A 15,266-nucleotide genomic window follows, 5' to 3' on the forward strand; every position below is an offset into this window, starting at 1 on the left:
GGGTGGAAGTGTGGGGTTACAGAACGACCCCGCCCTCTCTCCAACGTCTGCCCTCCTCCTCCAGGAGAGCAGGAGCTGCTTCAAGAGCCTGCTCCATACGAGACACCCCCCCTTACGTCAGCGAGAGCCTGGCTGTTTCGCCAGCAGTGCCCGCTTTCTGTATATGAAGGTGAAGGTCTTTTATCTTAGGAGTCTTTGGAACAAAGACAGCAGTCATACATAATACCCTTATTTGGGAATAGCAGTGAAAAAACTCACACACACACACACACACACACACACACACACACACACACACACACACACACACACACACACTCCTGTTGCTCAATCTGTGTTGGGCTTCCCACTCTTCTAATTCAAAGAGACAAACTTCACTCTCTCTTTCCCTTTTTCCCAGTCTGTCTCCCTGCCTCCCTCCCTCTCTCTCTCTCTCTCTCTCTCTCTCTCTCTCTATCTATCTCTCTCTATCCCTCTCCCCCCCCCTCTCTCTCTCTCTTCCTCTCTCTAGTGTCAGCACTCTGTCTGCCAGGTGAGGATGATGATGATGAATAATGTAGAGATTTGAGCTGGGAGAGAATAACTATGTTTTCTCTTTCCCACCAGTCACTCAGGTGTCATGGCTCCCTCATGAAGGGAAATGGCCCCAGCACCCACTTCCTGTTGCTGAGACTTCGAGATGACGTCGTCCCCGCATGCACACTGGGGCCTCCAGCCGCTCACTAATTTCAGAAGAGCTGCGGATGAATCGTCTGTAAAACGGATGTCACCGACATGCAGATAAAGGAAGGTAAAGAAAAAAGTGTGAGGACAATAAAGACAGTGGGAGAGAGAGGGGGGGGGGGCAGAGATGGAGGGAGGGAGAGAGAGAATGAGAGGGAGGGAGAGAGAGAAGGACAGTGTGAGAGAGAGAGTGAGACAGCCAGACAGAATAAAACATAAAGAAGGCAGATGAGACCGAAAATGTCAGAAAGAAACGGAGTGAGAAAAGAGGATATAGGAGAGAGATGGAGAGAGAGAGAGGGAGGGAGAGAGAGAGGGGGGAGGGAGTGAGAGAGTGAGAGCAACAGAGTGAGAGAGATGGAGGGGGGGGGCAGAAATGGACTGAGCTGTCTGTCTGCCACCGTCTCGTCAAACCCAGAGAAGAGATGTTAGAACCTGAGCCAGCTCCATTAAGATGAGGCTGACCTCTTCAGATATGCAGCTGCATGCAGGCTGACTGGCACATGGACCAGGAGACCAGGAGGGGGCGCTAGTGGGTTGCAGCAAACAGGTACAACTAACCCCCCCCTCTGACCCGGCTAAAGTCGCACATTCTGGCAAAACAGAACTGACCAAAAATACGTATATTAATCACATGTTGGATCTAGAACTAGTGCTACATTCACAGACTGCCAGTAATTCATATGGTCATGGAGGAATACAGCTACAGGCACTCTGAAGGAACACTGCTGTGAGCTGTGGATCTCCGAATGGTGTTTGATTACATCTCTGAATGGTGTTTGATAACATACCTGAATGGTGTTTGATAATGTCCCTGAATGGTGTTTGATAACATACCTGAATGGTGTTTGATAACATACCTGAATGGTGTTTGATAACATACCTGAATGGTGTTTGATAACGTCCCTGAATGGTGTTTGCTTGCATCTTTGAATGGTGTTTGATAACATCTTTGAATGGTGTTTGATAACATCTTTGAATGGTGTTCTATAACATACCTGAATGGTGTTTGACAACATCTCTGAATGGTGTTTGATAACATGCTTTGTTAATGACACCCATAACATCACGCTCTTCTCCACAAACAACACTCAGTTTACAGTTGAGGCAACAACACTCAGAGTGATGAAGCCTCAACTGTAAACATGCACCTTTGTGCCAATAAAGATGAATTCGCAACCCTAGAATGGTAAACAGTGTACAAGTGGACTAGAGAGAGAGAGAAAGAGTGAGAGAGAGAGTGAGAGAGAGGGAGAGAGAGCTAGAAGGTGTAAGGTACATTTTCAGTGTGAGATATTTATGAATGATAGATTAATCTTATGTATTGAGCAGATAAACACACACAGACAAATATGCAGTCTACAAGTGTGTTACGGAGACACAATTAATACTCAAAAGTAAGGAAGGCAGGAGACAATCCAGTGAAGACGTGGGAGAGACAGAGCTGAGGCGTTTGCAGTGCTTGACAGCATGTGCTTGTTTGTGTGAGCCCACGCACTCCAGAGTGGGAGTTTGTGTTGAGTACGTTAGGATGAGATGCTCGCGAGTCAAGTGTTTGGTATGCTAACTCCTACTCTAAACTGACGTTCTCCCGAGTGACAGGACAGTCCTGCCAAGGACCTGGCCTACCTCATGTGGCACCCTAGCCTTTGGACCTCAGCTCGAGTGTTTGGTATGCTAGCTGCTACGCGAGGTTGACATTCTTGCGAGTGTTTGGTATGCTAGCTGCCACGCAAGATTGATGTTCTTGCGAGTGTTTGGTATGCTAGCTGCTACGCAAGGTTGGCGTTATTGCAAGTGTTTGGTATGCCAGCTGCTATGCGAGGTTGATGTTATTGCGAGTGTTTGGTATGCTAGCTGCCACGCAAGATTGACATTCTTGTGAGTGTTTGGTATGCCAGCTGCTACGCGAGGTTGACATTCTTGCGAGTGTTTGGTATGCTAGCTGCCACGCAAGATTGATGTTCTTGCGAGTGTTTGGTATGCTAGCTGCCACGCAAGATTGACGTTCTTGTGAGTGTTTGGTATGCTAGCTGCCACGCGAGGTTGACATTCTTGCGAGTGTTTGGCATGCTAGCTGCCACGCAAGATTGATGTTCTTGCGAGTGTTTGGTATGCTAGCTGCCACGCAAGATTGACGTGAGGTTGACATTCTTGCGAGTGTTTGGTATGCTAGCTGCTACGCAAGGTTGGCGTTATTGCAAGTGTTTGGTATGCCAGCTGCTATGCGAGGTTGATGTTATTGCGAGTGTTTGGTATGCTAGCTGCCATGCGAGATTGACGTTCTTGTGAATGTTTGGTATGTTAGCTGCCACGCGAGGTTGACGTTCTTGCGAGTGTTTGGTATGCTAGCTGCTACACTGGGTTGACATTCTTGCGAGTGTTTGGTATGCTAGCTGCTACACTGGGTTGACGTTCTTGCGAGTGTTTGGTATGCTAGCTGCTACGCAAGGTTGGCGTTATTGCAAGTGTTTGGTATGCTAGCTGCTACGCAAGGTTGGCGTTATTGCAAGTGTTTGGTATGCCAGCTGCTATGTGAGGTTGATGTTATTGCGAGTGTTTGGTATGCCAGCTGCCATGCGAGATTGACGTTCTTGCGAGTGTTTGGTATGTTAGCTGCTACGCGAGGTTGACGTTCTTGTGAGTGTTTGGTATGCTAGCTGCTACACTGGGTTGGACCAAGTGTGCGTTTTAATTGAGACACGGAGGAATGAAGCCTGCAATGCTCTAATAAACAGGTAATTATGCAACTCCCCTCTCCACATTGACAGATCGAGAAGCCATTAGAGAACGAACACACACACACACACACACACACACACACACACACACACACACACACACACAACACACACATAAAACCTGTAACAGCTCGGAACAATTAAGCATCCATCAGCCATAACCTGTGAGGTCATCGTCCCTCGCTGGAGCACCGACTCTCCACAGGCCAGATTAGTCGAGTGACAAACGCACAAGCGCTAATCCCTTTATTTATTATTCTGCTCCACTCGCTAAGGCTTACAGCCAGGCCTGATTAATCGCTCGGGACTCGCATCCTCACTCCAAACACGCACGCACACACACGCACGCACACACACACACACACGCCCTAACTGTAGGAACGTCTTACCTTGTGTAGCGATGTAGTGGTTCGGCCTATGGTAGCCCTGTGAAGACCAAACACAGCAAGTCAAAATATGATAAATTGAAACACTATAAACTTGACACTAAAAGTAAACGTTGTAAACATTGTAAAATGCCAGTAAAAGACTCACAGTGAGACAAGCCTAATGAATGTTATGTCTTGTCAAGTTATAAAATCAGGGATTCAACAGTTAGTTGACTTTAGCAATTCAACATCAAATCATTCCGACACACTCCCTGTGCTATTTAATCTGTACTGTCTGTATTGTGAACTGGTAGTCTAACTAATGACACACACACACACACACACTAATCAAAACACTCAAGCCAAGATGTCCACTAGTCCACTGCAATGGCAGGTCATAAATAACACAAATAAATATAAGATAGATAAACAAGTAAATAGATAAAGCTGTGAAAAGTCAGCAATTTGTCAACAAGTCATTAATGGTGGAGCCCGTTCTGTTTACTAAGGACTTTCCTTCAGTCTTCTCACACACACACACACACACACACACACACACACACACACACGCGCGCGCGCCTGCATACTCACCCTACACTAGACAAATCAAACTGAAGAGGATTAGTGGCTTATCCCTGAGAGAAGATTCATATCGCAGGGATTAGCAGTAGTTATATTGTTTTGAGCATCCACATACATTTCACTGGGGATGTGTGTGTGTGTGTGTGTGTGTGTGTGTGTGTGTGTGTGTGTGTGTGTGTGTGTGTGTGTGTGTGTGTGTGTGTGTGTGTGTGTGTGTGTGTGTGTGTGTGTGTGTGTGTGTGTGTGTGTGTGTGAGAGACCATCCTCCCCGTAACCCTCAGTCTGATGAACACGTCCCTGGAGAGACACAGGAAGTGGCCACTGAGAGGACCAAGAGATCTCTCTCTTCACTCCCACATGGGCCTGCTCTCTCTCTCTCTCGCTCTCTCTCTCTCTCCCTCTTTCTCTCTCCCTCTGTCTCTCACCCTTCTCTCCCTCTCTCTCTTCCCCTCTCTCTCCCTCCCTCCCTCCCTCTCACCCTTCTCCCCCTCTCTCTCTTCCCCTCTCTCTCCCTCCCTCCCTCTCTCTCTCCCTCTCACCCTTCTCCCCCTCTCTCTCTTCCCCTCTCTCTCCCTCCCTCCCTCTCTCTCTCCCTCCCTCTCTCACCCTTCTCCCCCTCTCTCTCTTCCCCTCTCTCTCTCTCCCTCCCTCCCTCTCTCTCTCTCCCTCCCTTTCTCACCCTTCTCCCCCTCTCCCTCCCTCTCTCTCTCTCTCTCTCTCTCTCTCATTAAGGTGGGTTTCTAAGCCATCAGGCTGCTCTCATGCTAAATAGCCATTATGTGCAGCTCAGACGTTCTGTGGAAATGAAAAGATGGCCAGTGTCCCTCCACACCCCCCCCCCACACACACACACACACCCCTCCATCCCCAAGCCTCCTGGTTGTGAGGTGGAGGAGGTGGAGCAGGTGGAGGTGGGCTACGTCTCCTCCCCGCCCGGCTGTGCGGCGCAGCTAAGCAGCGAGGCGTCCGAGCGCTGGTAAAGTCTTTTCAGTCACAGCCTCTTTAATATGTATTTATTCTTATCTGGTAATGGGCCCCGGCTTTGTGAAGGACTTCTCTTAAGCACTACACAACATAAAGAATCATAAACCGCCTGACAGAAGGAGTGGAGAGAGAGAGAGAGAGAGAGAGAGAGAGAGAGAGAGAGAGAGAGAGAGAGGGGGGGGGGGGGGGAGTGTTTAGGAGCAGTAGAAGCAGGAGTGACAAAGAGAAGTAATATATAATTGACAGGCCTGCGTGTACAAAGTGCCCCCCCCCCCCCCCGACGGGTGTGTTCATGACTGTCCAGGGCGTCCTAATAAACACAGGTAACAAATGGCCGCATTAAGGCCGGAAACGTCCAGTGGTCTGGCCTTCACCGCACACACTACGTCCTTCACCGCACACACTGCGTCCTTCACCGCACACACTGCGTCCTTCACCGCACACACTACGTCCTTCACCGCACACACTACGTCCTTCACCGCACACACTACGTCCTTCACCGCTGTTCACTGTTCTGTCCGTGAGTCGCCATGTCTGTTCTGTCCGTCAGTCTCCACGTCTGTTCTGTCCGTCAGTCTCCACGTCTGTTCTGTCAGTCAGTCTCCACGTCTGTTCTGTCTGTCAGTCTCCACGTCTGTTCTTCTTGTGAGTCTCCACGTCTGTTCTGTCTGTCAGTCTCCACGTCTGTTCTGTCTGTGAGTCGCCACGTCTGTTCTGTCTGTGAGTCTCCACGTCTGTTCTGTCTGTGAGTCTCCACGTCTGTTCTGTCTGTGAGTCGCCACGTCTGTTCTGTGTCAGTCTCCATGTCTGTTCTGTCTGTGAGTCTCCACATCTGTTCTTCTTGTGAGTCTCCACATCTGTTCTTCTTGTGAGTCTCCACGTCTGTTCTGTCTGCGAGTCTCCACGTCTGTTCTGTCTGCGAGTCTCCACGTCTGTTCTGTCTGCGAGTCTCCACGTCTGTTCTGTCTGCGAGTCTCCACGTCTGTTCTGGTCTGCGAGTCTCCACGTCTGTTCTGGTCTGCGAGTCTCCACGTCTGTTCGGTCTGTGAGTCTCCACGTCTGTTCTGTCTGTGAGTCTCCACGTCTGTTCTGGTCTGTGAGTCTCCACGTCTGTTCTGGTCTGTGAGTCTCCACGTCTGTTCTGGTCTGTGAGTCTCCACGTCTGTTCTGGTCTGTGAGTCTCCACGTCTGTTCTGGTCTGTCAGTCTCCACGTCTGTTCTGTCTGTCAGTCTCCACGTCTGTTCTGTCTGTCAGTCTCCACATCTGTTCTGTCTGTCAGTCTCCACGTCTGTTCTGGTCTGTGAGTCTCCACGTCTGTTCTGGTCTGTGAGTCTCCACGTCTGTTCTGTCTGTGAGTCTCCACGTCTGTTCTGTCTGTGAGTCGCCACGTCTGTTCTGTGTCAGTCTCCATGTCTGTTCTGTCTGTGAGTCTCCACGTCTGTTCTGTGAGTCTCCACATCTGTTCTTCTTGTGAGTCTCCACGTCTGTTCTGTCTGCGAGTCTCCACGTCTGTTCTGTCTGCGAGTCTCCACGTCTGTTCTGTCTGCGAGTCTCCACGTCTGTTCTGTCTGCGAGTCTCCACGTCTGTTCTGTCTGCGAGTCTCCACGTCTGTTCTGGTCTGTGAGTCTCCACGTCTGTTCTGGTCTGTGAGTCTCCACGTCTGTTCTGTCTGTGAGTCTCCACGTCTGTTCTGGTCTGTGAGTCTCCACGTCTGTTCTGTCTGTGAGTCTCCACGTCTGTTCTGTCTGTGAGTCTCCACATCTGTTCTGGTCTGTGAGTCTCCACGTCTGTTCTGGTCTGTGAGTCTCCACGTCTGTTCTGGTCTGTGAGTCTCCACGTCTGTTCTGTCTGTGAGTCTCCACGTCTGTTCCGTCTGTCAGTCTCCACGTCTGTTCTGTCTGTCAGTCTCCACGTCTGTTCTGTTCTGTCAGTCTCCACGTCTGTTCTGTCTGTCAGTCTCCACGTCTGTTCTGTCTGTCAGTCTCCACGTCTGTTCTGTCTGTCAGTCTCCACGTCTGTTCTGTTCTGTGAGTCTCCACGTCTGTTCTGTCTGTCAGTCTCCACGTCTGTTCTGTCTGTCAGTCTCCACGTCTGTTCTGTCAGTCTCCACGTCTGTTCTTCTTGTGAGTCTCCACGTCTGTTCTGTCTGTCAGTCTCCACGTCTGTTCTGTCTGTGAGTCGCCACGTCTGTTCTGTCTGTGAGTCTCCACGTCTGTTCTGTCTGTGAGTCGCCACGTCTGTTCTGTGTCAGTCTCCATGTCTGTTCTGTCTGTGAGTCTCCACGTCTGTTCTGTCTGTGAGTCGCCACGTCTGTTCTGTGTCAGTCTCCATGTCTGTTCTGTGTCAGTCTCCATGTCTGTTCTTCTTGTGAGTCTCCACGTCTGTTCTGTCTGCGAGTCTCCACGTCTGTTCTGTCTGCGAGTCTCCACGTCTGTTCTGTCTGCGAGTCTCCACGTCTGCGAGTCTCCACGTCTGTTCTGTCTGCGAGTCTCCACGTCTGTTCTGTCTGCGAGTCTCCACGTCTGTTCTGTCTGCGAGTCTCCACGTCTGTTCTGGTCTGTCAGTCTCCACGTCTGTTCTGGTCTGTCAGTCTCCACGTCTGTTCTGGTCTGTCAGTCTCCACGTCTGTTCTGTCTGTCAGTCTCCACGTCTGTTCTGTCTGTCAGTCTCCACATCTGTTCTGTCTGTCAGTCTCCACGTCTGTTCTGTCTGTGAGTCTCCACGTCTGTTCTGGTCTGTGAGTCTCCACGTCTGTTCTGTCTGTGAGTCTCCACGTCTGTTCTGTCTGTGAGTCGCCATGTCTGTTCTGTCCGTCAGTCTCCACGTCTGTTCTGTCCGTCAGTCTCCACGTCTGTTCTGTCAGTCAGTCTCCACGTCTGTTCTGTCTGTCAGTCTCCACGTCTGTTCTTCTTGTGAGTCTCCACGTCTGTTCTGTCTGTCAGTCTCCACGTCTGTTCTGTCTGTGAGTCGCCACGTCTGTTCTGTCTGTGAGTCTCCACGTCTGTTCTGTCTGTGAGTCTCCACGTCTGTTCTGTCTGTGAGTCGCCACGTCTGTTCTGTGTCAGTCTCCATGTCTGTTCTGTCTGTGAGTCTCCACATCTGTTCTTCTTGTGAGTCTCCACGTCTGTTCTTCTTGTGAGTCTCCACGTCTGTTCTGTCTGCGAGTCTCCACGTCTGTTCTGTCTGCGAGTCTCCACGTCTGTTCTGTCTGCGAGTCTCCACGTCTGTTCTGGTCTGCGAGTCTCCACGTCTGTTCTGGTCTGCGAGTCTCCACGTCTGTTCGGTCTGTGAGTCTCCACGTCTGTTCTGTCTGTGAGTCTCCACGTCTGTTCTGTCTGTGAGTCTCCACGTCTGTTCTGGTCTGTGAGTCTCCACGTCTGTTCTGGTCTGTGAGTCTCCACGTCTGTTCTGGTCTGTGAGTCTCCACGTCTGTTCTGGTCTGTGAGTCTCCACGTCTGTTCTGGTCTGTCAGTCTCCACGTCTGTTCTGTCTGTCAGTCTCCACGTCTGTTCTGTCTGTCAGTCTCCACGTCTGTTCTGTCTGTCAGTCTCCACATCTGTTCTGTCTGTCAGTCTCCACGTCTGTTCTGGTCTGTGAGTCTCCACGTCTGTTCTGGTCTGTGAGTCTCCACGTCTGTTCTGTCTGTGAGTCTCCACGTCTGTTCTGTCTGTGAGTCGCCACGTCTGTTCTGTGTCAGTCTCCATGTCTGTTCTGTCTGTGAGTCTCCACGTCTGTTCTGTGAGTCTCCACATCTGTTCTTCTTGTGAGTCTCCACGTCTGTTCTGTCTGTGAGTCTCCACGTCTGTTCTGTCTGTGAGTCTCCACGTCTGTTCTGTCTGTGAGTCGCCACGTCTGTTCTGTCTGTGAGTCTCCACGTCTGTTCTGTCTGTGAGTCTCCACGTCTGTTCTGTGAGTCTCCACGTCTGTTCTTCTTGTGAGTCTCCACGTCTGTTCTGTCTGCGAGTCTCCACGTCTGTTCTGTCTGCGAGTCTCCACGTCTGTTCTGTCTGTGAGTCTCCACGTCTGTTCTGTCTGCGAGTCTCCACGTCTGTTCTGTCTGCGAGTCTCCACGTCTGTTCTGGTCTGTGAGTCTCCACGTCTGTTCTGGTCTGTGAGTCTCCACGTCTGTTCTGTCTGTGAGTCTCCACGTCTGTTCTGGTCTGTGAGTCTCCACGTCTGTTCTGTCTGTGAGTCTCCACGTCTGTTCTGTCTGTGAGTCTCCACATCTGTTCTGGTCTGTGAGTCTCCACGTCTGTTCTGGTCTGTGAGTCTCCACGTCTGTTCTGGTCTGTGAGTCTCCACGTCTGTTCTGTCTGTGAGTCTCCACGTCTGTTCCGTCTGTCAGTCTCCACGTCTGTTCTGTCTGTCAGTCTCCACGTCTGTTCTGTTCTGTCAGTCTCCACGTCTGTTCTGTCTGTCAGTCTCCACGTCTGTTCTGTCTGTCAGTCTCCACGTCTGTTCTGTCTGTCAGTCTCCACGTCTGTTCTGTTCTGTGAGTCTCCACGTCTGTTCTGTCTGTCAGTCTCCACGTCTGTTCTGTCTGTCAGTCTCCACGTCTGTTCTGTCAGTCTCCACGTCTGTTCTTCTTGTGAGTCTCCACGTCTGTTCTGTCTGTCAGTCTCCACGTCTGTTCTGTCTGTGAGTCGCCACGTCTGTTCTGTCTGTGAGTCTCCACGTCTGTTCTGTCTGTGAGTCGCCACGTCTGTTCTGTGTCAGTCTCCATGTCTGTTCTGTCTGTGAGTCTCCACGTCTGTTCTGTCTGTGAGTCGCCACGTCTGTTCTGTGTCAGTCTCCATGTCTGTTCTGTGTCAGTCTCCATGTCTGTTCTTCTTGTGAGTCTCCACGTCTGTTCTGTCTGCGAGTCTCCACGTCTGTTCTGTCTGCGAGTCTCCACGTCTGTTCTGTCTGCGAGTCTCCACGTCTGTTCTGTCTGCGAGTCTCCACGTCTGTTCTGTCTGCGAGTCTCCACGTCTGTTCTGTCTGCGAGTCTCCACGTCTGTTCTGTCTGCGAGTCTCCACGTCTGTTCTGTCTGCGAGTCTCCACGTCTGTTCTGGTCTGTCAGTCTCCACGTCTGTTCTGGTCTGTCAGTCTCCACGTCTGTTCTGTCTGTCAGTCTCCACGTCTGTTCTGTCTGTCAGTCTCCACATCTGTTCTGTCTGTCAGTCTCCACGTCTGTTCTGTCTGTGAGTCTCCACGTCTGTTCTGGTCTGTGAGTCTCCACGTCTGTTCTGTCTGTGAGTCTCCACGTCTGTTCTGTCTGTGAGTCGCCACGTCTGTTCTGTGTCAGTCTCCATGTCTGTTCTGTCTGTGAGTCTCCACGTCTGTTCTGTGAGTCTCCACGTCTGTTCTTCTTGTGAGTCTCCACGTCTGTTCTGTCTGCGAGTCTCCACGTCTGTTCTGTCTGCGAGTCTCCACGTCTGTTCTGTCTGCGAGTCTCCACGTCTGTTCTGTCTGCGAGTCTCCACGTCTGTTCTGTCTGCGAGTCTCCACGTCTGTTCTGTCTGCGAGTCTCCACGTCTGTTCTGTCTGCGAGTTTCCATGTCTGTTCTGTCTGCGAGTCTCCACGTCTGTTCTGTCTGCGAGTCTCCACGTCTGTTCTGGTCTGTGAGTCTCCACGTCTGTTCTGTCTGTGAGTCTCTTGTCTGTTCTGTCTGTGAGTCTCCACGTCTGTTCTGGTCTGTGAGTCTCCACGTCTGTTCTGGTCTGTGAGTCTCCACGTCTGTTCTGTCTGTCAGTCTCCACGTCTGTTCTGTCTGTCAGTCTCCACGTCTGTTCTGTCTGTGAGTCTCAACGTCTGTTCTGTTCTGTGAGTCTCCATGTCTGTTCTGTCTGTGAGCCCTTCCTGCCATCACCTCTGGCTCTGTTGTTTACAGACACTGGTTTTTCCCCCCTCTTTTACAAAGCCCAGGACTCTGTGTGTGTGTGTGTGTGCCACAAGCTTGCCAGTGTTAAGTGTGGGTGTGCATCTAAGAGTCAGTGTAAGTGTGGTTATCTCAACATCAGCTGTATAAATACAAGTTGAATGTGTACTCTGCTAGGATGTGTGTGTGTGTGTGTGGCCACATATCCCTCTGTTCTTTTTCCATGCTGCTTCTGCTGAATGTGCATGTTTGTGTGTGTTTGTGTGTGTGTGTGTGTGTGTGTGTGTGTAAATATTCACTAATATCCACCTCCACTCGATTTCTGTATGTGTTAGTGTGGGTGGGTGTGTGTTCATGCACTAGTGTCTTACTCTGCCCTATTTCTCTTCTTATATGAGATGAGTGTGTGTGTGTGTGTGTGTGTGTGTGTGTGTGTATATGTGTGTGTGTATGTGTGTGTGTGTGTGTGTGGTGTGTGTGTGTGAGTGTGTGTGTGTGTGTGTGTGTGTGTGTGTGTGTGAGTGTGTGTGTGTGTGTGTGTGTGTGTGTGTAGGTGCTGGCTGTTGCCTGTACTCACATCAACGTAATTTGCATTAATGTAATCTGAGTTCTGCTCGCCCTCCAGACTCTGGAGTCGCACGCGGGAATGATCATCTAGAGAAACACATGAGGAGGAAGAGCCCACATTACCCAGCAGAGCGGGAGAGACATATGGGGGGGGGGAATTGTCACTAGACTCCAGAGACTGTAGCCAAGTGTGCTGTGGCCTTCTAACCTGCTTTATAATTAACTCCTGCTAACTTCAGGAACACATGCAAAGTATATTATTGTTTACTGCATTCTTCTCTCTATATATACTTTTATATTATATATAATTCTATAATACACACACACACACACACACACACACACACACACATATATATATGGTATATATTGCTGGGGGGTGGGGGGTAGTTTTACAGACCACGGTGCGGTGCACTTTAATACACACATGCGATGATGTTTCCATAGCGATTCTTTCATACGGTTCTCGTCTTTCTTAGCGGAGTCCCATGGTGCAGACTGTCCCTCGAAGAAGCTCTAAAAGTGGGCGAGAGAGTTGGAGGGAGAGTTAGAGAGAGAGAGAGAGGCGGAGGGAGAGAGATGGTGGTGGTGGGGGTGGAGGTGGGTGGAGGCACATGAGGGGAGTCTTGTGCTCTTTAAAAAAAAAGTCACAAGTACAGAATCTCCTCCTGCATCTCTGTAAGAACAGGAAGTGTATGGGGGGGGGGGGGGGGGGACTGAGAGCTGAAGGATCTTTATTTGACGAGACAGGGGGGGGGATCCGGAGTAGGAGTCCCAGTGTGCTGCGTCAAAATCAGAGCCCATTAGAACAACCGGCTGGTGCGTGTCACGTCCAAACTCTTCCCCAAGTGACCCTTCTGGCACAGCTACCAGTGTTGCGCTCAAATGGCTCCCCCGGTGAAATCCTGAACTGTCTTGCCTGAAGAGTTCCAGACGTAGATTGGGGTGTGGGGGACAGGATGAAACACATCGTTATATTTCTGATCTTAGCTACTCTGCCACAATTAAGTCAGATTATGGTCATTTATATCCATGGGTCATACGACACGTGAGCGTGCCTGAACCCCTCGCCACACTGGGCCAATCATCACCATCATCATCATCATCATCATCATCATCAACAGTGGCGGTGGCGGCGGGGGGGTGAAGGTGGTAGAGTGCAGGAAGCACACAGGTCATGCATGTCAGAGGTCACGACTAGCAATGGCGGGTGGGGGGGGGGGGGGGGGGGGGATCAGCCAACTCGCCGGCCACAGCAGACTACAAAGAAGCAGACGTTAGTCACGTGTGCCGTAATAGTCACACTGCATCCAGTGCTGAGATGTAAACGTGACCTGCGTGTGAACGAGGGAAAGACTTCTAATCTGTGCTTGATGAAAAATATGACATGAGGCCTTGACACACGTGTGAAGTCTGAAGCGAAAGGACTTGCGTGGACGTTGCGTGGACGTTGCGTGGACGTTGCGTGGACGTTTTAGCGCAGGAAGAAAGGGAATCTTACAGTGACGCATCACAGGATGTGATCAAGAACATGCTTAGCATAGCGGAACACTGTGGAGCATATATGCATTCGATTTGGCCGCGTCTACATCGCCATTTTAAAATGTCTTACAACGCTGTAAGCCTAAACCATGACTGGATATCTGCCTCGTGTCTTTAAAGTGAAAACCATATCCATCATTTCAAATTCCTCCTTAAGTTGTCCAGACTTTTCCAGTCACAGTAAGTGGGGAGAGTAGTAAAAAAATACTTCAGCTTAAAGAGAAATGAGAGAGAGTGAAGGAGAGAGAGAGAGAGAGAGAGAGAGAGAGAGAGAGAGAGAGAGAGAGAGAGATGAGAGAGAGAGAGGGAGAGAGGAAGGGAGGGATGGACATCAAATAAAGCCATTATCACTTTGTGTGACTGTGTCTACCATGTTTTTCCTCTTTTCCTGCCTCTCACTTTTTTACGTGTATTTTAAATATGTGTATTTGAATTGCAGGTTTTTTTCTCCTGTACTTGTCTGTCCCGGCCCACTTTGCTTAAGCCGTCGTCTCTCTTTGAAACCACCATTAGCTGAGAGTTAGAGAGAGAGAGAGAGAGAGAGAGAGAGAGAGAGAGAATCATTCTGATTCAAAGATGCCCCTCGACCAGGAGAGAATGACGGCCCTTCCAAACCCCCACCAGGCACCCGTGCGGAGACAGTGGGGCTAAACAGAATAATTGATATGATTTCCCATCATTAATTCATACTGTAAAACTTTGCTCCTGAGGTCCAAGCATGAAGGCTTCTCAGTGGGGGGAGGGGAGGAGCCAGAGGGGGCGAGGGGGGAGGAGCCAGTGTGTGGGGGGGGGTCTTCATGTGGTTGGGATAGTTCGCCCATATTTGCTCCTCCCACTTTCATACAACCTTCAGTATCATTCAAAACTTATTTGAACACAGTTTTATATATATATATATATGTGAGTGTGTGTGTGTGTACCATGCACACTAAGTTTTGAAATTCAGAATTGAGAACAACATAGATGATGAAATTAAACAGCGATTGAACCCATTCTCAAGCTATCTCTGAGCACCCTACGCTAGTACCCAGCGGCTAGGTGCCGCGGGACGCCGTGCCGGGGACCCGTCTCCACCCGGGTTCCTCCACCCTCTGCAGGATCAACCCCTGCTCCATTCATCACCCCACTGAGGCTCGGGGCCTGGGGAGGCGTCTCAGTCCCAGGGGGACGCTGTTAGCGCAACGCTAACACCCACACAAACGTGGATCTTCACTAGCGCTCAGAGTCACGCATGGAGGTTCTGGGACGTGGAGGCGTCACCAACACCAACGACTGCGCGTCACCGGATGCTAGCGAGGGAGGCGTGGCCAGGACTGCATGGGGTGGCGGGGCGTTCGTGGATCGGCTGGTGAGCAGGCGGTGGCTAGCTCCCCCGTCAGACACGTGGGACGCAGCGGTGGGGAGATGAAGAGAACACACACACACACAACCAGGTGGGCAGGACACACACACGACCAATCGGGAAAGACACCACACGACGACCAGCCGGGCAGGACACACACGACCAGCCGTGGCAGGACACACACGACCAGCCGGGCAGGACACACACACAACCAGGCGGGCAGGATACACACACGGCTCATGGAGCAGCCCACAGGCCAGATGATGTCACGTTCATATGTGCAAACTGTGTGACGTTGTAAGTCTACACACATCACATGACTACAGTAGTTACGCCACACCCCAATACTCTTATAAACATAAAATTAAACTGCCTTATGGTCACTAAGTCACAACGTTTCCACTTACTGTAGACTGAAAGCCTAGGTCAGGCTAGTCAACCCAGACCACAGCTGAAGACGGCTGGCTAGCTAGAAACATTTCTAGGTTTTTACGTCTGAATATAAGGAAACGTGGTCTTACCTCATTGATCTGCTCCACAGTATAGGTACAGA

At 50.4% G+C, this 15,266-nt stretch overlaps 1 protein-coding gene across 1 annotated transcript in view; it reads right to left on the bottom strand.

Annotated features, from left to right (window-relative positions):
* Window positions 1-15,266, bottom strand: part of LOC143483329 (receptor-type tyrosine-protein phosphatase mu-like) — a 120,810-nt gene that overhangs the window by 25,216 nt on the left and 80,328 nt on the right. The window contains 5 exon segments of the mRNA XM_076982172.1: window positions 3,854-3,890; window positions 11,840-11,916; window positions 12,257-12,284; window positions 12,286-12,345; window positions 12,749-12,824. Of these exon segments, the coding sequence (XP_076838287.1) occupies window positions 3,854-3,890; window positions 11,840-11,916; window positions 12,257-12,284; window positions 12,286-12,345; window positions 12,749-12,824 (278 nt within the window).

This window comes from Brachyhypopomus gauderio, chromosome 19 (assembly GCF_052324685.1).
Source record: "Brachyhypopomus gauderio isolate BG-103 chromosome 19, BGAUD_0.2, whole genome shotgun sequence".
NCBI classification, from domain to species: Eukaryota; Metazoa; Chordata; class Actinopteri; order Gymnotiformes; family Hypopomidae; genus Brachyhypopomus; species Brachyhypopomus gauderio.